Source organism: Gopherus evgoodei, chromosome 1 (assembly GCF_007399415.2).
Source record: "Gopherus evgoodei ecotype Sinaloan lineage chromosome 1, rGopEvg1_v1.p, whole genome shotgun sequence".
In the NCBI taxonomy this organism is placed as follows: Eukaryota; Metazoa; Chordata; order Testudines; family Testudinidae; genus Gopherus; species Gopherus evgoodei.
The window spans coordinates 269193490-269215256 of NC_044322.1; the positions used below are offsets into that span (position 1 = coordinate 269193490).

The window sequence follows — 21767 nt, forward strand, 5'->3', positions numbered from 1 at the left end:
ACAAAAATCTCACATACACATACCCTCAGAAAAAACAGTCCTGAACCCCTGTACACACACACACATCTGCCCACCATACATCTATATGGGAATTACCATATTCACAAAAATTCCCACTCTCACTCCCAGTATGGTTGCCAGCTTTCCAATTTTTTAAAAACCAGACAATACAACCCCCTCCCTGTTGCTCACCCCCCACTCCCATTGGACTCACCTGCCACCTGCAGAGCTGGGCTGGGAGGAGCTGATGCGGCACCTGCCTGCTTGCCCAATTGGGGCAGGGCAGGGCAGGGGGTAATCGGGGCCCAGCAGAGGGGGGTTTGGTCCCTGGAGCAAGAGCAAGGGGCCACAGCAGAGCGGATGGGGGAGGTGGTCACCGGAGCGAGGGGCCATAGAGAGCCGAGCCCCAGCTGAGAAGGCAGTACCTACCTCCTCTCCACCGGAGCTGGGAGCCAGTTCCTAAGCTTCTCTCCAGTCCATCAGCTGAGCTCCTCCAGCAGCAGCTGCTCTTCCGACCCTCCCTGCAGTAGAGGCTGGTCATTGCAGGAACCGGACTTTCAGTGTCCGATCAGTTGTACTGACCAAACACAGCACAGGACCCCTTTTGACCCCTTTTGACCCCTTTTGACCTGACTTTCCAGTCAAAAACCAGACAACCCTAACTCCCACATAGCTGCCCCGGCCCACAGACACCCCCATTTTTCACACCTGCACCCTCATCCTCCCAGCACAATCGTACTCACACACAGACTGATCCTTTGACATTGTTCACAGAGTCCTAAATCTTTATGTTTATTCATGATAAGATGGAGGAGGGCAGTGGAAATTACAGCTTGCAGAAAGCCCTGCCCCTAGCCCATGGTGTTTTGGTCTTCTTCAGTCACCCACCAGGTACCCACCAATACCACCATGAAACCCTGGGATTTAGAGGTGAGGAAGGGTGTGTCTCATACTCTGTCCCACTGTCCTGAACCAGCCCTATGAGACCAGTCTGCAGGTGGGACATGAGAACCCTTTAAAGGATCAGGGCATTCCATGCAGTTGAGATAATATCGGGTGGCACAGGAGGTGGGGAGCTGTCCCCAAGAGACACTAGAGCAGCTGGAGGTGTGGCGAGAACAGCCCTAGGGGCAGGCTGTATGTGTTTGTTGGTGGCGGGGGGGAAATGTCCCCATGATCCTGCCCCAGAGTGTCTGGTTCCCATGGACACTGGGACAGCTTGGGCACCTGACGAGGGCACTAGAGTAATTAGCAACCACTCATAATACTGTTTGTCGGTTGTAGGGAGATTCAGTGCTGGACTCCTTTCTGCATCTCTGCACCCCCTCTGCCCTTATCCAGTTCCCCTTCCGAGCCCAACCCAGATACTGTCGCCCAGCCCTTCCCACAGGATTGCTGAAGTCACAGGAGGTGCTCTGCCCTTCCAGACACTCCTCGAACTCGCCCATCTCCAAGTGGAGCCTTGGACCTGGCTGCCTTGCAGTCCACAACCCCCCATAGATACAGACTGTAGTGTCCAGGAGATAGTGGGACAGCGCCTCCCCCTTCCATTCACTACAAATAACTGATGTGCAGTGCATTGGGTTTATCACAGCTCCCGGGATCCTCTGGGAGCGGCTTCTGCTCACTGCCTCCTGCAGCTCCACTGGTCAGGGCACACTCCTGTCGACCATTGCCATTCTGGGCAATCTTGCTGACCCCGCTGTCCTCCGCTTCCTCCTCCTCCTCTTCCTCCTCTTCAGTCTTCTCTGGGGGACGTGCCACCACATCCTGGCTCTGCACCCGGCGGGATGGCCTCAGGATGGCCCTGCGGAAGCCCTGCTTGAACCGGTAGGAGAGGAAGCCATAGATGATGGGGTTGGCGCAGCTGTTGGCATAGGGGAGCACCACGACGAGGAAGTAGACCCCAAAGAGAGATGGCTCATTGGGCAACGGGCAGACCACATTGACGATGTTGAGCACGTAGAAGGGAAGCCAGCAGAGCACGAAGACGGCCACCACAGCCACCACCATGCGCGTGACCCTGCGCTCTGACCGCTTGCGCTTGGACGAAAGGGCCCGCACCCTCCGGCCGGAAGAGCGGACCTTGACAACGATGAGCAGGTAGCAGAGGCAGATCACCAGCAGAGGCCCAAAGAAGCCCAGGGTGGCCGTGTAGATGATAAAGCCAGCTCTCCACATGGAGGCTGGCTCGGGCCACTGGATGTGGCAGGTGCTCATTCCCAGGGGGACATTAGAGAACACCACTACTGGCAGCACCACCACTGACGACAGCACCCACACCGTGGCGCTAACAGCCTTGGCCACGCGGGCCGTCCGCCACTTTGACGATTTCCCTGGGTGCACCACAGCCAGGTAGCGGTCGACGCTCATCACAGTCAGGCAGAAGATGCTGGTGAACTGGTTTATGGAATCCACGGCCATCACCAGGCGGCACATGAAGGAGCCGAAGGGCCAGTAGGAGAGTGCGTTCTGTGCAGCCAGGAAGGGCAGCCCCAGCATGAACAGCTCATCTGCCAGCGCCAGGTTGAGGATATAGACATTGGTCACCGATTCGCTCACCGAGTGGCGCAGGACCACGTAGATGACCAGGGAGTTCCCAACCAGCCCAACCACGCAGACAATGAGGTAGACCAGGGGGATGAGGACTCCACTGACATCCATGCCTGGGCTGGCAGTTGTGGATAGGTTCCCCAGGATGGAACTTGCCCAGCTGGTGGAGATGTTCCCCTCCTCCGAAGCCACAGGAGTGGGGGAGGTGAAAGCAGGAGAGTCCATGGCAAAGGAAGGATGGGGCGATCTCCCACTGGATCAGCTGGAGAGTTGGAGGCAGGAGGAGAGGAAGAAGAAAAGTATTTACACTTTAAAAGTCAGAGCCGAACAAGCCACACATAAAATAGCAGGCATAAGAACATGTGGGCACAGACAAAGGTGAGAAGGAGAGGGGGATTAGGATGCCGGAGTCGCTGGAGCACATGGGAGAATGTCAGATGTGATCAGCTGTTTAAGAACCACTATTGGGCGATTGAGACCAGCGGGAAAATGGCCTGGTATACAGCCAAGGGACTTTCCAGGGGAAAGATCCCAAGGGAGCAACCACAGGCCTCCATTTCCTATTGAAAATGGCTCCGGGGCTGGTGAAGTTAATTTCCGGGGCCCTGATTCTCATGTACGCTGAAGTCTCTATACATTGGACGGGATCCTGCTGTAAGTCACCAGGGCGTTATTGTCCACCCACCTCCCCTCGCCCACTATCGAGGCTGAGAAATCCCCTTGAAGTCCAGAGCAAATGTCAGAAGCTTGGCTTAGTGCCCTGGAAGAAGGAGAGGCAGGTTTGCACCATCCCTGCACATGAATAAAGGAGGAGCTGGAGTATTTATAACATTCTCACTGGAGGCAGATGGAGTTATACATCCAGCTACCACCCGCTCTCACTCTCTCTGACCCCAGCAGCAGCTCTGAGCCTTCTCGAATCCAGGTTGCTAATGGAAGGGGAAGTTCCTGCCTTACCACTCCACAGCACCAAAACAAACGTCAAGCCCTCTTAATCTTCTGATGCCCAATTGCCCGTCACATCAAGATTTGGCAAGGAAACGCTCAGAGTGAACCCTGTACAAACTAGCAGCTTATGTGTGTGCCAGCTCTTCACTGACAATGGCAGAGATTGAACATGGGACGGGAGGGATGGGATTCTTGTCCGTCGCCTCTTTGGGGCAGGGCTGGGGCCCTGTGGGAGCTGTAGCTCAGCACAGGGCAAGACGTGGAGACACAGCCTCTTGCCCCAAGCTATGCCGGGGGAGTCTATGGTGGCATGTCGGCAATGCTCTTGGATTATCAGAGGTCTGGAAGAGACCCTCCGAGATTTCAAATGGCAGCCCCTTGCCTTTGTCATCCCTTGGTGTATTGACCCCACTGCTTGATTAGCTCCTCAAATAGCCATATTGTAAGTGGGGAGGACTTGCATGGAAGGGGATGGATGCTTAGCCCCAGGAATAGATGGCACCTTCCCCACCCCAGTCTCACCTCAGGGTTTGGGCCAGGATACCCCTAAATGTTTCAAAGCTTATCCCAGCTTTTCCCTAGTAACGAGGGCTCGGAATCTCAAAGGACACGATTTCCAGTCCTACCCACCTCCAGCAGCTCAGAAACATGCTGAGAATTATTTTCCCTCATGGTGTTTTTCAAACCATACAAAACCAGGGCAGGCAAAGATTTGATATTAAAAACCTAAAAAAAACCCCAAATATTAATCAAACTTCTGGAAGCCTCAGGCAAAGTCTGAGGTTTGGGCTGGTTCTTATAATATCGGAATGTGTTATGAGGAGCCCTACAGAAATACTTCCTCTGGTCGCCACCGCGCCTCCCATTTCACACCTTCTACTTCTGCCCACATTCCAGTGGGCTCCCTCTGCCCTGGTTCTCTACCAAACACAGCTAGGACATCGTCACGTTATCCTTGTTATCTGTGTTGAATGAGCTATTGGTTTATGATGGGGGGGAGGGGAAATGCCCAGAGAGGGAGCTGAACTGTTTAGAGAAGTCCAAGGCGGGTGTCCTGGAATGAAGTTGAACAATAGGAAGCTCAGGCTGAATATCAGGAAAGGTTTCCTGACAGTGAAGTCCATTGGGCTGTGGAATAACCTTTGCGATGGAAGCCCCACCACTTGGGCCATTTAATACGAGGCAGGCAAAGCCCTGAGAATACATAGTAAGGGACTGCCCTGCACTGGCCAGGAAACATGGACTGAATAGAAAGCATATCCTGCATCTTGGTAGGAGGTTAGACTAGATGACCCCTGCGGTCCCTTCTAACTCTCTGGTTCTATGATTCAAAATTCTTTGAACTCTTCCAGAGCCTTCTCAGTGATGTACATAGGTGTTAATTTTTTCAGGGGAGTGGCAGGCATGGGGGTCAGGTACAGTGATAGAGGGTATGTCCCCACTGCACAGTAAAGCTCAGGTCTGTGAGACCTGGGCTTGGGGACTCAGTGTTTGCAAGCCCACACTTGAGCATCCACACTGCATTGTAAGCCTGGGTTTACAATTGCTGGCCCCAAGTCTCACAGCTGTGCTAACATGTCCATACTGCGCTTTGCAGATCTTCTGACTCAGGTCTGTGACTTGACCTGCCTCCTCACTGCAAAATGACAAGGCTTGGACCTGAGTCTCAGCTGGACTCAGGCTCTGACCCACCCAGGCCCTAAATGCTTGCTGACTCAGGCAGGCTGATTTGTGTGTGGACAGAAGGGGGCTTGGACTCAAACCTGAGTCAGAGCCCAGACATAGTGTGCCGCGTAGACATACCTAGAGAATAGGAATAGACTGGTGGCAGGAAGTAAGGAGTGGTGAAATCTAAGTCCCATAAAGAGCAGCAGGTAGAGGCAAGGGATCTCAGTGAGCACTCTGACTGCAGGCATGGGGCCTCCTAGGAATATTGATGTGGTTAGACCTCTGGGAGTGGGGTGCAGATGTGGTGGACCCAATGGGGTGGAGGAAACTATTGGGAGATGCCTGGGGTATAGGATCAAGAACCTGGTTACTTAGCTTATAAGCTCTTTGGGGCCGGGACTTTTTGTATTGGGGCACCTGATGGGGCCTCTAGGTGCTCAAGTAATGCAAATAAGCAATAACAACAGTACAAGTGTGTTTGTGCCTAGGGGCTGGGGTCCCAGCCAGGTGGGGGTTTGTGAGTTAAATGCCAATTTCTATCTTTATCCAAGAAATCCAAAGTCTTTAGGAATAAGAACCCACATTGTCAGTGGGAAACGAGGGATAAGAGGGAGAAATTGTGGTGGGGGGAGCAGAAAGGGGAATCACCGATGCATAGATTAGCTTTGTAAATGATGGGAAACCCACCTAGAATTCCCTAAAGCAAGGTACATAGCCTCTCTCTCGAATCCTGCACCTTCTCCATCCCTCCTGCCTTGACTTGCACCCATTCATTCCTATTCCAGTTCATGACTCTCTCACCTTCTGGCCATCACCAGCCATCAGTCTGTGGGGACAAAGCGAGGCAGGGGAGGCAGCAGGTTCCATTTGGGGGAACTGCAGAACCAACTTTTGCACATCAGAGCGCCTGGAGGAGAGGGTGGAAAGAGGAGGCAGATCTGCCTGGTACTTACACGTCAATGGGATTTATATGTTCCTCCACACACCAGGAGAATGTGTCATATTGTTTCTTCCCCTTTAAAAAAAATTTCCCAATGAAATCTCCATGTGGTTTCAGTCCTTAAGAGGCTGGAATTGCTTGTCACACTTCTCCAGAGGTGTCTGCTGCCCTCACCTCTTCTGCTGCTCCAGAGGTGGTGGGACTTTTCTGCCTTCCTCCAGCACTGCCACATCTGCCTGGTCAGACTCTCTCATCTGGTCTCTAGGGCTTGCCTGCTGCAGGGACCAGACCCAGCTCCCAGCACTGCTCAGTGGAGCCAGGACTCCCCTCTCCAGCTCTCCATCCGCTGAAGTGGAGGCTTGGCGGACAGAGTTAGGTAGATCAAGCGCGTCAGTTACTCCCGGGAATGATCCCACCAGCCAATCAGCATAGACTGGGGGTGGGGGGAAGAGCGAGCATGAGAGAGAGAAAGAGAGAGAGAGAATGAATGGTAGCAGAGGGAGAATGGGGAGAAGGAAAAGAGGGGAGTGCCAGAGTGATTGTGATGGAAAGAGAGAGAGGGAAGGAGAAAGGAAGGCGGGGAGTGAGAGAGAGAACGAGAATGAGGGGGTGGTTGTGACAGATGGTGACTGAAGGGCAAGCCAGAGAGGGAGAAGGAATGAGGGGGAGTGGAGGAGAGTGAAAGCAGGAAAGGGGAGATGAAGAGAGTGGCTGGGTACAGTGAGAATGCAGTGCAGGAGAGACAGGCTGGATGGAGCAGGTGGCTGAGCCCTGCTCTCCAGGGGAGTTTTTTTATAGGGCTGCAGGTGGGGTGAGGGGTTACGGATGCACAGGAGAGATGTTCTCTGCCCCAAGCAGTTTACAGTCTAGGCAGGCACAATTGGAGCCCCCAGGGCTTCATCATGATCACAACGCATTGGTATTTATAGGGGTCTGGGGGGGCATGAATTCCAGCTTCCACTGCACCCTTCTCCTCTCCTCTGTCCACAAACATCTCCAATAGGACAAGGGAGAGTGAATAGAGGAGTAAGGATTTTTCTCTCTCTACCACCTATCTATCTGAGGCCATTTCCCTGCTGGAGCTCTCCTGAGGAATGAGATCCCCCCCTCCCCCTGCTGATTGCCTCACCTCTGCAAACAGGTGATCTGATCTGGGACACAGAAAGGGATTGGCTCCAAGGGGAGAAATCCAGTCCGCTCTGCAAACACGTCCCTCTGGATAAAAACAATAACTCCACATTGCCAAGCATTGTTCCTGCTGCGGTCCTCCTACCAACTGCTTTTGTTTCCTATTCCTCTCTGACAGTGCGTTTCCCTCTCACTCAGCCTCTGAGATCCGGCTGATTGCCACTTCCCACCTTCCGTATTTGAGCTTCTAGGGCCAAATTCAGACCTAATACGAAGGGGTGCAAGTGCAGCTCCATTGGCTGAACATACACTCACAGAAATGTAGGGCTGGAGGCAGGGCCGGTTCCAGGAACCAGCGCAGCAAGCAGGTTCTTGGAGCAGCCAATGGAAAGGGGCGGCACCTCCGGCTCTTCGGCGACAGGTCCCTCAGTCCCTCTACCGCTGCCGAAAAATGAAGCGGCAGAAGTAGAGCTGAAGTGCCGCTGATCACGGCTTTTTTTTCTGTTTTCTGCTGCTTGAGGTGGCAAAACTCTGGAGCCACCCCGGGCTGGAGAGGACCTTGAGACGTCATCAACTCCAGCCCCTTGTGCTGAGGAAGGGCCAAGTAAACCCAGAGCATCCCCAAAAGGCATTTGTCCAGCCTGCTCTTAAAAACCTCCAGTGATGGGGATTCCACAACCTCCCTTGGAAGCCTGTTCCAGAGCCCAACAACCCTTGTAGTTAGCAAGTTTTTCCAGCTATCTAACCTAAATCTCCCTTGCCTAAACCTATCCTCTTTGTTGCTCTCCTCTGGACACTCTCCAATTTGTCCACATCTTTCCAAAAGTGTGGTGCCCAGAACTGGACGCAGTTCTCCAGGTGAGGCCTCACCTGTGCAGAATGGAGCAGGAAATTACCTCTCATGTTTTAACGTACAGCATTCCTGTTAATACACCCCCGAGTAATATTAGCCTTTTTTTGCAACTGCATCACACTGCTGACTCCCATTTAATTTGTGATCCGCTATAACCCCAGATCCTTTTCTGCAGTACTACCACCTAGCCCGTTAATCCCCATTTTGTAACTGTGCATTTGATTTTCCCTTCCTATGTGTAGTACTTTGCACTTGTCTTCATTGAATTTCAGCTTTTTTTCAGACCAAATCTCCAGTTTGTCAAGGGCATTTTGAATTTGAATCCTATTCTGCAAAGTGCTTGCAACCCTTCTCGCCTTGCTTGCAGCCTACAGGCTGGGATACCAGTTCTGGGCTCTGCTGGAACCTTTTTGTGTCAGCTGAGCTGCAAGAAAAGGACTGCAATGCTGGCTTAGGCCTGGTTTACACTTAAAATGTAGATCAACACAGTTATGTCACTCAGGCGGCTGAAAAAGGCATTGTTTAATTTATCGATTAGTTCCCAAACCTCTTCTGTCAACACCTCAGTCTGGGGCAGGTCCTCAGATTTTAAGCCACTCTCTTGATTTTGGGGAGCCTGACTCATGAGTTTTGAAAGCTTGAGGTTGGCGACAGATTCTGGCATTTACACCCCCCCATACATATGCGCGTGTAGGGAACCTGAGACCAGACTCCACTGTGTTGTGCCTACAGCGGTCACACGAGCTGTGAATTGGGCCCAGGCACCTCATCTCACAATGCAAGTATCTGGCAGAACCCACCACCACAGAATGTTATGAGAGGTTAATGCATGAAACATCGTGCCACAGGCTGTCTCTGAAGTGAGCCTTGCCTCTCTGAGCTACCCCTGAAATTAACCTGTGGAACTCATCACCACCAGGGTCTAACCCATGGAATTTTCTGTTACAGGCCCCAGCCGACATTAACCTGTGAAACTCTTTGAAGCAAGGTAGAACCTGTGGAGCTCAGACGCAGGCTGGCTGCAGAGTGGAAAGCTGGTTCAATCCAGTCCCCTGCCCTTTCCTGTTACTGCCTCTGGATTTTTCTTTACCATTTGCTTTGTCCTGAACCCTCCTCCAACTTGTAAGGCTCCTGATAGTGGGGGTGGGGAGAAGGGAAGCCTGGGTGAGCCTGGATCTGCAGTACTCGGGAGAAGTATGCTGTGGCATCTGCCCTAACAGCCATCACATAACGTTGCTTTCCCTATTCTTAGCAGCAGTCAAGGCTCCTGGCGCCCCTGCAGTGAATCAGTCACCCAGGTGCCAGCAGCTGCAGATTCCATGCTCTGCTGCTGGGGCAGCTCTCATCTGTTTGATTTCAGCAGATCCGTGGGCTATTTGCCTTGGTTGGTGACTCATTCCTGCTTACCTCTCTGTGTGTTTGGCTATGTAAGTAAGTGCCAATGTATGTATAGGTGTGTGTATGGGTGCAGGCATAAATGACAGTGTGTACAGGTTCCTTGGGGAAAGTATGCAAGCTCTGACAGACTATATTAGCAGGCACTCTAGAAGATCCATAAGTTCAGGTTGTCCTAAGCTCCCTTCCTGTGCCCCTCGCAACAGACTTGCTGGCCTTACCTTTCCACTGCCTTTGGGGAAGAGGCTTGTCTGGGTTCTGTCAGGCAAGGCCCTTTGGCTGGTAGGTCCCTGAGGAGAGGAGACTTTCTCCCACAGACACAGGCAGATCTGAAGGAAGGTAAGCAATAGCTAAATGCAGGCACCTACCAGCTCAGCCTGAGATAGCAGGCCGCTCGCTTTCAGCTGACACTGCCTTCAGAACCCCCCGCCACCGTCCCCAGCTTGAATCTCAGCTGCGGTGACGCCCAGTCAGTTTCATGGCTGCTGGAGGGATTCAGCTGGTTGGCTGCGGTCCCTCCGATTGGAGTGGCCAGAGATGCCACAGCCAGCATGGCGCAGCCACAGCATCAAACCCAGACAGCCAAACTTGCAGCCAAGTGCCAGAGAAGGGACACAAGGCACTGATGTCAGGAAGGTACAATTGGTTTATTGACTCTCATTCCCTATACAGAAATTGACAGGAGGAGGGAGGGAGGTTGTGCAAATGGACAAACGAGTGCTATAGATCCATACTGGTCCTTCTAGGCAGCAGAAACAAACAAGCGCTGTGACCACCAAGAGGTACCAAGGTCCAAGACGCTGAAACCTTCAACCCCTGTTGCATCGGCAGAGCCTGGTGTCGGGAGCGAGCTGAGGGCTGGGGCTGGAATCTGTGTCCTGAACAAGAGGAGAGGTTGTGAAGCCAGCTCGTATCCTTCCACCCTCCTTCCCCACCTCATCCATCCTTCTTCCCATTCCAGCCCAGCTGTGGTAAGAGGAGAGAAGAGAGCCTTTTCTCTCCCTCACCTGGCCCTGATCAGCTGTCTCCTGTCCCTGGCCAGTCTGTGCCTCTCTCCTGCCTCCCTGCGGCCTTATGCGGAAGGCCGGGGAAGAGCAGAGGGAGCAAGGTAAAGGGGGAGGAGAGGCAGCGGCTGCCTGGTAATGGGCCCTAGTAAGCAGTCCCTAGTGGCCAAGCGGAAAATGCAGGGGGAGGGGCTTTTTTGCAGTTTTCTGTATATGGTGAGTCAATTATTAAGGGGAGGGGCTTAAGCTCCACAACCCCCACAACAGGTTGCCCCTGCCTCCAAGGAAGCGCTGAGGTCCCAGGTCAGAGGCAGGTTTTGGGATCCCATTGGGGGAAGCGGGTGACAGCAGCTTCTCTTCAGGGTAGAGTCAGGAAGTCCAGGAGGAGAGTGGTGCGGCAGGAAGGGGAGTCCTGCGAGGGGTCTTTCTTCAGGGCAGAGGGCTCCCCCCAGGAAGAATCAGGGTCCTTTCAAGAGAGAGAAGGGGTGAGGGGGTTTATCAACGGAGACAAATCCCCTTAGTGCTGATAGACTGGGGTCTGGAGGGGAGGGGAGCCCTTTCTCACCTACCCCTAGAGGAGGCTGCACCCCCGTTTTTTCGGTCTGGTGGGCTGGGGGCAGAGAACCGCTCGGATTGCCTCGTCAAACACCGTTTTCAGGCCACGTTGTGTCAGCGCCGAGCACTCGAGGTATTTCACAGAATCTGCCAGGAGAAAAGACAGCACCATCACTAGGAGGAAATGGGAGTGAATTCAAGAGTCCCCATCCCAGCCCTGCAACTGTGAAGGAAGATAAGAAGAGACGCCAATGAAGAAATCTCAGGGGCCAATGTCAGCCAGAACAGATGCATCCATCTGTCTCTCTGTCTGTCTGCTCCGGCCCCCAACACTGCTCTGGCTGAGCATCTCGCAGTCAGTAACATATTGATCCTCACAACACCCCTGTGAAGTAGGCCAGTGCTATTACCCCCATTTCACAGTTGGGGAACTGAGGCTCAGAGAGACTGACTTGGCCCCAGCCCTGCCAAAATGGCTTCACAGCCATAGGAGACAGATTTGATGGATCCCCAACCCCGGTCAGGCTGTCAAGATATGTGGTCAGGCTGGTGGAGCAGAGAGCACCCTCGCTCTGAGAGGGGAGGATGTGGTTGCTCTGTGGAAATGGGAGGTAGGTTGGGGGCATGTGCTTGTGATTCATCCCTAGGGGAACAGCTGTGCTTCACTGACTAGCCCCCTCTTCTCTGAAATCCCAGCTGAAAACACCTCATTTCTCCCTACCCTGTGCCTCTGCGTCTCCCACTCTCCTCTCACCTAGCTGCGGCTTGGGTTTAGCGGCCACATGAGACAAGGAAGTGCTGTACTGTACGGCAGAGCAGGGGAAAGAGAGAGACACAGATGAACAAAAAAGGGCGGGGCAGAGCTACCATCTTCCCCTAGTCACTCGCACAAACCCCAGATCACGGGGACAGGAAGAGGAAGCAGCGGTTGGGTCTCTCTGAGACAAGTTAAAGACCTCATTGTCCCTCCTATTTCCGGACTTGGGGAGGAGGGTTCTGCCAACAGAGCAGCTGTGGCTTTCACAGCAAAGACTGACCAGCTAGAAGAGGCCAGGGAGAGATAGCTGGTGGGGGATGGGTTGGCAAAAGATCCTCGCCAGAAAAGGGGCAGAAGACAGGGCGCTGAGGGGTGGGACTCCCTCACAAAGGGTGTCACAAAAAGAAAAGGACAAGCCTGCCCTTCCTGAGCCCTCAATACCCTGTTCCTTCACACACCCCTTGGCATTTCTTCCAGGTGCCCAGTAGCAGCTCCCACTTAGCGTCATGGGATGCTGCCCATGTTCCCCATCCCCTGCCAAGGAAGCACATGCCAGACTGGTGGAGAGCACACGCACACACACCCCCGTCCTCTTCCCCTGCGGCCTCAGCATATTGCCAGTATGACCTTCTACCTACCGATCTCCTTGGCCAGCGCGAGGCCCTGCGGGTATGTGATGGGCGACAACTTCTTCTCCTTCAGCTTCTCGATCGTGTCCTTGTCGTCACGGAGATCCAGCTTGGTGCCCACGAGGATGATGGGGGTGCTGGGGCAGTGGTGTCGGACCTCAGGGAACCACTAGTGGGAGGTCGAGAAGGGGCCAGGAGGAGAGAGAGAGAAAGACACACACCCACACACCAAATAAAATCCAGCTGCCACTGTTTCCTGCACTGTCCTGTGGGTGGAGTAAAGAGGCAAAGCCCCTGACAAGGGAGCCCAAAGTGGGACTTCCCTGCCCCAGGAACTGAGACACGGAGCAGCGGAAGGGAGAGAGCTATGCAACAGCTTCAGGCTGCCCCCCTCTCCCCTTTAGGTGGGAGCTGAAAGTTGGGGGGAAATACATTGTTGGTCCCCCCTCCCCTGGCTGAATGTTGGGAGAATATATCCCCATGCCCCATAAATTACCCACGCATAAGAGCTGTGCTGAGCTGGTCTTGATTGAAAGTTGCCCTCTGAATGTGCAGGCTGCAGCAGTGAAAGCTGCTGGAGCCAGCGCAGTGAAGGGGCAGGAGTGGGAGGTGGGTGCTAAGGAAGCACCCAGGTGAGAACGGGGAACAGCGTGTTGCCCACTCTTGTGTCCTGGAGCAGCACAGTTGGTGGGCCCTAGAATCTAGCCTGGTTTGTTCGTTAATCTCTTTTGGACAACCCAGAGGCTGTGGGAGACCAATATTCTAGCTACTCCTGAGAGAGACACAAAGGAAAATAGCTCTCAGGATCCAGATAATTCATCAACTGTTACCACCCACGCTCACTGCATGAGCATTCCTTTTTCAAGGCCAGTGCCTGTTCGTGCGGCTCTCGCTGGCTTCTTGAGCTGCACGTGGCAAGTTAGTGCATACCTCTGCTCTCTGCACACCAGCCACGATGCGCTTACCTTGGCGCGAACGTTTTCATAAGAGGCCGGGCTGACCAGAGAGAAGCAGATCAGGAAGACGTCCTGTAAGAACACGACAGCATTCGGGGATTAGGCAGAGGGGGACCCCTCCCAGCACCATGCTGGAGCATTCTGTCCAGCATAGGAGAGGGGTGGGCCGGTGAAAGGTGCTGGATTGATAGCCCTGGAGACTCAAGCTCTCTTGTTATCCCCCCCCAAAAAAGGTACAGCACTGTGCATCTTCCCTCCATCCCTCCCAATCTGTGCCACTCAGTCCTGACATTTGTGAGCCACCTGGAAGGGAGAGACGTTTGTTCAGTCTCCTGGCCCAGCCAGCCCTTGGTAACAGCTGATGCCGCTACTGAGGGAATCTATCATTGCTAAGTGTGGCGGTGCAGTTTTCGTGATGTGGACTCCTGTCCTGCTCGGGAAATGGACTGACACACCCTCACTCATTTCCCACAGATCATCAACCAATCATCAGATGGGGACGGTTTTGGTTTCTGCCAAAGTGGGGCCAGATTCAAACCAGTCACAATAAATGCAGGAGTGAGACCTAGCTGGTACTTGGGTACTCAGAAAAATACTTCTCTGGTGGCCCCATCACTGCAGAATTTAAGCTTTAGCTTAAAAAAACCCAAACTCTGAGCCTATGTTTCTAGCCCTTCCAAGTTGTGAAGGAAACCCGTTAAATGTGAACTGACACAGGGTTGCCTTCCTGAATCTGCAACCAGACTGCTTGGGGGAATAGCACTGATGTGTGTTGACTCTGAATCCTACTGATGACCATATCAACACAATTAACTATTTCACTGCTGATTGTTTTAGCAGACTGTGAATGGAGCTTGAATAAAGTATCACCATTCTCTCCCCCGCTCCCCGCCCATCAGACCCTGTTTAAACTTAAGAAGCTCTGTTTCGTGGACTCAGAAACCTCCAATCTCACAATCAGGGCACAAGAAGACATGAAAGTCTCCGTACCTCATTTGCAAATCCCCAGAGTCATTCAAATCCTGTGAGAGACACCTTTAGTGCTGAATGATACCGTATGATATTTAGATGGCTCTCCAAAATATTCCCCATAATCCTTTCACCCTTTTGGACTCCCAGATGCATAGCATATACAAAAACGGCGATGGGGTCTTCGGGGGCTGGTGAGCTCTCAGAGAGGGGAAAATTAAGAGAGGAACTCTAGCGCCATCTCAGGCCAATAGTAAGTCCGACTTCTCCGGGAATGCGCCTTGGGTGCAATGAGTGGGGAGCAGGGCACAGTGAGGAATGACCCACCGTCTGCGGATAGGAGAGGGGCCTCAATCGGTCATAATCCTCCTGCCCAGCTGTATCCCACAGTCCCAGGTTTACGGGCTTGCTGTCAACCATCACGTTGGCAGAATAGTTATCGAACCTGCAACGCAAAGAGAGAGAGAGAGAGAGAGTCGGTTCCTCAAACTAGAGAGAAGAGCACGCAGGGGGCACCTCTTTCTCGCGAACCCGGGGCAGGGAAAGAGACACCCTCCTGCAGTGCTTCAGTGCTGCTGGTTCACCAAATACCTGCAACTGTCCCACCGCAACCTACCTCCCCATAGCCTAGCTGTGCCAAATTCCTTCCGGGCTCCAGCATCTCCCACTGCCTTTGGGGCTCCATCCTGACTGCGAAGCCCCAATCTGTTACTTCCCCTCAAGTTCCCCTTGCCAAGCCCTCCCCACTCCCCGCTCCAGCTCTGCGCTCTCTAAGCCTTCATCTGCACCCTTTTGTTTTAGAAGCCAGATTGCCCTCTTAAACGGTTTCACTCCATCCGCCTTCTCTGTACCACTCAGGACCGTGCTTCCTGCCAAGCGCCCCGCTGGAATTGGGTCAGGATGCCATGATTTGCACCCCTACTTGTACAAAACATGCTGTGGTATCTCTAATGCCTATAGCCAGTGAGGCTTTCCTGTCTTGGGGCAGAGCATCCCCTGGCACCGTGCTGGGACACAAGGTCACTGGCAGCTCAGAGAACAGTTGCCATCCACGCAGGTGCTCCTTTTAGGTCTCCCATCCTGAACCCATTTGTTATATTTTTCCCTATGCAGAGAGTAACCACAAGCTTTCAATCTAAAGTGAAGGAAAAGAGCAACAAGAAAGAACCAAAGTAAAGTCCCCATGAGGGAGCACACCCTGTGCATGTCTCCTCTGTTACAGGCTGCCCCAACTCAGAGAACAAAATGGCTGCCTCTCTCTGCACACAGAGCAGGGGTCCTAGATATGAATGGGCGTGGTGCATAGCAAGTAGAAGGCGTTGCACAGCTACACACACCACACCGTTTGGCACACAGTATCGCAGCACAATCTGGCCACCAAGAAGAGGCGGCTTCTTGCAGCCAAAAGCTCGGCTCAAATTGACCATGCCAAAGGATGAGGATTTCAGGTGCTTCCAGCCCTGTCTGCACAGTGATTTATATGCAGCTTCCCAGGATGCTTTGCTTTGCTACTGTGGTATAACAGCAACAAACACCTGTCTCTTCCAGGGAGCTGGAACCCTAAGGGCCAGATTCTGACACCCTTACCCCCACATACATGGAGTGACTTCAGTGGGACTTCTTGTGCAGTAAGGCGCTATTCATTGAGAACAAGGGATGTGCTCACATACATGCCAATAGTGGTGAAGGGACAGTGGAATGTCAGCTTGTACCATCCCTGATCAAGAGCTGCTAGTAGCCTGCACTTGGGACCATCCTAAATTGCATCCCTGTTTCAGTGACCCCTATAGGAGTTTGCAGTGGTGCAGATCGGTCCCGGCCTTGCACCTTGCTGCCTGGACACGCTCCTTGCATCCTTTACCCCGTCCCCCACAGCTAGGGTTCCCCCCCGAGCCAGCAGAGAGTTGGCTCTGCACCAGGTATGAAGGCTCCTCGTGCCAAGGCTTCTGTCTTCCTTGTGGTCCCTTTAGGTCAGGCTCCCTGGTGCAAAGGAGTCACAGGGCAATGATGAATTAGGGCCCTTGTCCATTTCACAGCTGGTGAACTAAAGGCTGGGACTATCCAGATACCAGACAGCCCCACAGCCTACAAATGAACAGCTTTCTGGTATCGAGAGTTGACCCAGTACTGACTTATGGGTACAGAGAGCTAGTACTCCCCATGCTCAGGACCCCCTCTGCCCTCCTGCTTGCCCTCTGCCTGGACCCCCAGCCTCCCATCTGCTAGATACTCACACAGTGGGGATGTATTCGCCTGGGAAGGCATTGGTGGTGTAGCTGATGAGGAGACAGGTTTTACCCACAGCTCTGAAAGAGACAGAAAATACACCCAGGACCTGTTACTGTGATTCCTGCTGGGGGGTATCATGCCTTCTCCGACCAGAAAGCCAAACGTAGCAGAGGGCTAGAGGAGAAGAACAGAGAATCCAGATTCCCAGCCCTAAGCACTGCACAAGCAGGGTTAGAGTGTTAGAGGGAAAGGGAAGGAGTGAGGATGTTACATTGTGCTAGTGTCTTCTCGCCTGAAAGTTGAGGCATTTCACAGACCTTACACAGGGATCACTCAGCTGAAATGCAGTCACTCTGGGGTGGAGCACAGCAGCTGATTATCAGTGCACAACAACAAAGAATTTCTGACAGGAAACGGAGGAGTATATGTATCCGTTTGATACAGCAGAGACAACGTAGAGTAACCGAATGCAATTGCCTAGATGGCACCCCCCACAGGACAGCACTCTCTAATGCCATGATGGGACATGGCGCCAGTAGCAAGGAAAGGACATCTCACGCTATATGAGCACGGCACCATATTGGCTTTCCTGAGGCTACCTATCAAGCATCATCACACGCACCTTCCAGCTGACATGGCACTCATGAGCCGGGCTACCAGCAGTGAAGCTGCTCTTGGGGCTTCTGAGCAAGCAGCCAAAGCTTCCTCCCCCCTCCTCCTCTCATAGAGTCATAAGGTTTAAAGCCAGAAGGGGTCATCAGATCATCTAGTCTGACTTCCTGTATAACACAGCAACTAGACACCTGCAGCTGGCCTGTTCCCGCCGACACAGGCTCATGGAGTAGGGCTATTTCTTTGCTGTGTAGACTTCTGGGCTCGGGCTGGAGCACAGCGGGAGGGTCCAGAGCCCAGGATCCAGCCCGAGGCCAGAGGTCTACACAGCAATGAAACAGCCCTGTGAGCCAGTGTCGGCTGGCACGGACAGCCAGCGGTTTTTCTTTGCTGTGCAGTCCTACCCTTGCAGGCCACCAGCACCACCCAGCTTTCAGTGGAGCATGGTGGAGAACTAGGTGGCCAGAGCTGAAATGCAGTCCAACCCCAGAAGAGGGCGCTAGTTGGAGAAAGCCCAGGCCAAAGGGACTTCAAAGAAATGCAGGGAGAGCAGGGACTTGAACCTATGTCCCACACAGCCTGAGTGCTCAGACCACTAGGCAATGGGATTTTTGGGGAAAACAGACTCTCTTTGTGTCCAGAAATTCCATCCTGGACCTGAGACACCATTCCAATGAATTGGCATTTTCTGTCACACAAAAAAAGGTTCCACGGAAAAATTTCAAACCATCTCTAATGAAGGGCAAGGGAGCCAACTGTGAAGGCAAATAGATTACAGAGAGGGAAAGGAATCGCAGCCAAGACAAATGGGGAGGATGGCCTAGTGGCTAATGGACTGGCCTTTCCCAGCTCTGCCTCGCTGGGTGACCTTGGGAAAGTCATATCACCTTACTGTGCCTCCAACTCCCCATCTATAAAATGGAGATAACACCACTGACCTGCTTCCCAGGTGGGTGGCAGCATCTTAAAGCAATGGAATTAGCAGAGGAGGGTTTTCGGGTTACTGTGCTGGAGGCTGGTTATGGGGATGGAGCTGTTGAGCTGAAGGAGGGATATGAGGTGGCAGAGCTATGGGAGAGGGTTATGGGATTACTGTGTTGGACGGCTGTGATGGGGTCAGTGGGGAGGGATATGGGGCTAGCAGAGTTAAAGGGTTTAAGGGGTTATCAGTTATGGAGCAGGCTCTGGGGCTGGTAGACTTAGGGGGCAGAGTACTGGTGTTGTGTTGGGGGAGGGTTGGGGGGTTAGCAAAATTCTGGGGATAGGTTGTGAGGTGGCTGGGGGTTAGTCTCAGGGTGTTTCCTGTGCAGGTGGTTTCAGGGACAGCTCTGTAGCCCTTAGTTTCTGGTCTTTACGGTACTTTCCTGGCAGGTACCACCATTTGTTTGGGATTTGCTCTATATTTCTTTGTCCCTCCCCCACCCTCTCGCCTGCCCCTGCCTCCAAGGTGGTTTCTATAATTTGATCGTTTGTTTGCAAACTTCCTCCTGGGGCCAGTTGAAAGGAGGAAGTGACTGCGAGGTGCAGGGTCTCTGCAAATGTCACTTCATCTGCTACTGATAGCTGCCCCAGATAACAGCATCACCAGCTCCTAGCCTGGAAGTGGCTTAACCCTCACAGTGCCAGATACTACTCTCACCTCACAGCTCTCTTGGGCCCTGGCTGCTTGTCTCCCAGTGCCCTGGCAGGCAGCAGCCTACTGGGGCCCACCTTGAGGAAGCTCCTGCTCTTGAAGGCCTTGGCTGGGCCATATCCACTGACAGCAGGGTGCACACTGGCCAAGTGGTGGATAAGCCAAGCAATGGTTATGCTGGGCTCAGATGCCCAGGGTTTCATTGCCTCACATACCTAAGGCAGACGGACGGCATCGCGCATCTCAGGGGCGAAGGGGAAAGGAACATCTCCTCCCTGCTGCATCCATGGGAGTCCCACTGACTGATCTCCTGGACAACTCATGGAGAGCGCGTGGGTTCTGAGATCCACAGAAGAGGACCCACAGTGCTATCCATGCACGACTGCCATGTGTCAGTCACCGCCTCCCCCCACCCCCATGGCTTGTGGCGTGACCCAGTAGAAGGGAAACCACAATCTCCCCCACTGTGTGTTAAACCTGACTCCAGTTCTACCAGCAATAGCTGCAGCGGGGGAGGCACTGTAGAGGGTCCAGTGCCTCCTTCATCTAGGGGAGCTCGGCCAACCTACAAATAGTTCGTCCTTCAGAGGGCCTTTTACACCTTCCCCGGAAAATGCACGTCCCGCATCCCGACATAACGCACAACCTCCATTGCAGACTGCCCCCTGCACACCCTGCCTGGCAGAGAAAGAGAGCGAAAGCAGTTCAGAGGAAGTCAAAAGCAAAGATGAAATGTCACCATGAAAAAACCTTTCCCCTTCTCTGCCCCTCCCTCCAAAATAGAAGGGTACGTACCCATCTCCCACCACCACACACTTGATGGCCTGCATTTCTCTGGCCTCAGGGAGGAGGGCGGCTCCTGGGGCAGGAGGAGTCAGGCACAGATAAGGCTCTCAGGTGACCAGAGGAAAGACCTGTACAAATGTAATGTCAAATCTAGCGTTGAAGGGAGCAGCAGATCGTGGGGAGGGAGGAAGTGGAAGAGAGAATGTTACTTAACCCTCCCTTTCCCGTCAGTCCCTCCCCCCTGGTAGTCCAGGCTACTGGCTGAAGGCGGGGCATGTACAAACATGCAATTTGAAAGACAGTTTCATGCGCCAGATGACTCAAGTAATTTCTTTTCTATGCTTCCTGTCCCCCAGCTTTGAGCAGCAGGGGGTGCTGTGCTGCATCCAGCCAGGCGTTAAATTAAGGAGGAGAAAGGGAGAACACCGTTCCCTCCCCTTTGCAGAGAGCAGAGGGAGGGGTTCCCCTTTTCTTCCTTGCTTCCCCAGAGCTCCCTTTCCTCTCGGGCAAGTGCAGTGAGGACTCACCAGTCAGAGTAATCTGCTGTGGGTGCTGGAGGAGAAGCCAGCTCCTGACTGAGAAGTTTCAGGGTCTCCCAGCCTTCCTGTTGTCAAGTGAGAGTGGTAAAGAATCACAGAGAAAGCTGAACAAGGAACTTTACTAGAATCAGGAAAGCAGCATTATCCCTACTGCTACTCTGCCTCTCCCTCTGCTTCACTGCTCAGCTTCTGCCTAGAACCTTCCCCGCTCGCTTCCCCTCCTGCTCCGCTTGCTACTGTGAAGAAACAGGACTCACCCCTAGGTGAAGCTGCAGTAGCAGCTCCTGATGGAGGAAGAAGAGGTGTCCCAGCCTGGACAAGTCTCCTATCCATCTCCTTTCTCCTAAAGGAAGATCTATCTGTCCCAGGTAAATTCTTATACTGTGTCTGTCACTGTAGTATCTAAGTGCCTCCTTGGCTAGCTTCATGCTATATGGAGATCCAGTCCATCTTAAACAGGAGACTTTTATTAAACAAGTCAGCTACAACTACAGCAAAACCAGGCTTCCCTGCAGCTTGAGCCCCAGCTTTGTCTCCTTTGTTTACCAGGAACCACTTCCCTGCCTGGAAAGCTATACAATCCACAGAGACATCTAGTGGCTGAACAGCATAACTGCAAGTGAACATTTCATTTCAGACCCCCTTCCAGCCACTTTGCCCTGTGCGCCTGAGCAGATGGTCTCCCTTCTATCCAATCTGCTCGCATTATTTTTAAACAAGGGACCCTCAGCTGGCTGGAAGGGATATGATTATACAACAAAAGGGGAAATTAGCTTCTGTGAAACACCGGCATGCATCCAGGAGGGCCAGACTGTGAGCCATTCAGTGAAAATACAACAAACCAAATAATGCAGGGGTTGCTATAGCTATAGGAGCATCTCAGACATCCTGCCATTGTCCCAGCCAGTATCACATGCCCTAACCTCCTGCCCAGCAGGGCAGACCCTTGGATGCTGGGTCTCAGATGGTGCTGTGTGTGTCTCTCTCAGAGGGCCCAAGGACTCCTTCCTGGTAGTCTGTACAATGCAGCATCTTGAGAACCAAGCCGCATGGGGGCAGGGACTGCAGTGTTACCAACTCTACCAGCCAGCCTTGCCACCCGTATTGGAATTTCAGCCTGGGATGGGTGGTAGAGCCCCCTCTGATTGGCTGCTTCTGGGAAAAAACAGCCAATCACAACTGCTGCAGTAAACAGGCAGAGCTTTCCCTCTACTCCAAGGGAGATTTGGGGTAGGGGAATGGTGAGAGGGATTAGCCAACACCATTCTCACAGCAGGGGAGGAGGGACTAGAAAGCATCTAGCAGCTCAGGGCAGTTCTTCACTTCCCTCCCTCCCCTCCTGTGAACAATGGGTCAGTCTGCTCTCTGATCCTCCTCCCCCGCTCCCATTCCCAGGCCTGGAAGGGGGCATAGGATGTCTGGAGCTGCAGAGGGAATAGTGGTTTACTGAGGGGTAAGGGGCAGGTCTGGGACTTGGGGGCACAGAATTAATTAATTATAATTTTGGAGCACCATCAGGCAGCCAGAGGTAGCCCTGTGGTAGGGACAAAGGCCATCTTAGTATATACATTTACTGCACCCCATGCCCCCCGCATCCACCCACCCACACTACA

The 21767-nt window shown here is 53.1% G+C and overlaps 2 protein-coding genes across 3 annotated transcripts; both read right to left on the reverse strand.

Moving 5' to 3' along the window:
- Positions 1-825: 825 nt before the first annotated feature.
- SSTR3 (somatostatin receptor 3) lies at positions 826-6586 on the reverse strand. Its single transcript, XM_030553630.1, has 2 exons — positions 6123-6586; positions 826-2815 (listed from the first exon to the last, which is right to left on the reverse strand). Exon 2 carries the CDS (start codon positions 2776-2778, stop codon positions 1555-1557), a length of 1224 nt encoding a protein of 407 aa, XP_030409490.1. The 5' UTR covers positions 2779-2815; positions 6123-6586; the 3' UTR covers positions 826-1554.
- A 3527-nt stretch (positions 6587-10113) lies between these two features.
- On the reverse strand, positions 10114-19833 carry RAC2 (Rac family small GTPase 2). 2 transcript variants are annotated; one of them, XM_030545745.1, is made up of 7 exons: positions 19625-19833; positions 16590-16661; positions 14683-14800; positions 13396-13458; positions 12440-12599; positions 11059-11191; positions 10114-10955 (listed from the first exon to the last, which is right to left on the reverse strand). In XM_030545745.1, the coding sequence occupies exons 1-6, from the start codon at positions 19657-19659 to the stop codon at positions 11061-11063; spliced, it is 579 nt and encodes a 192-aa protein (XP_030401605.1). In that variant the 5' UTR covers positions 19660-19833; the 3' UTR covers positions 10114-10955; positions 11059-11060. The 2 variants fall into 2 exon arrangements, with proteins under 2 accessions (XP_030401605.1, XP_030401596.1); XM_030545736.1 differs by having other exon boundaries at positions 10114-10363; positions 19625-19832.
- Between the last annotated feature and the right edge of the window lie 1934 nt (positions 19834-21767).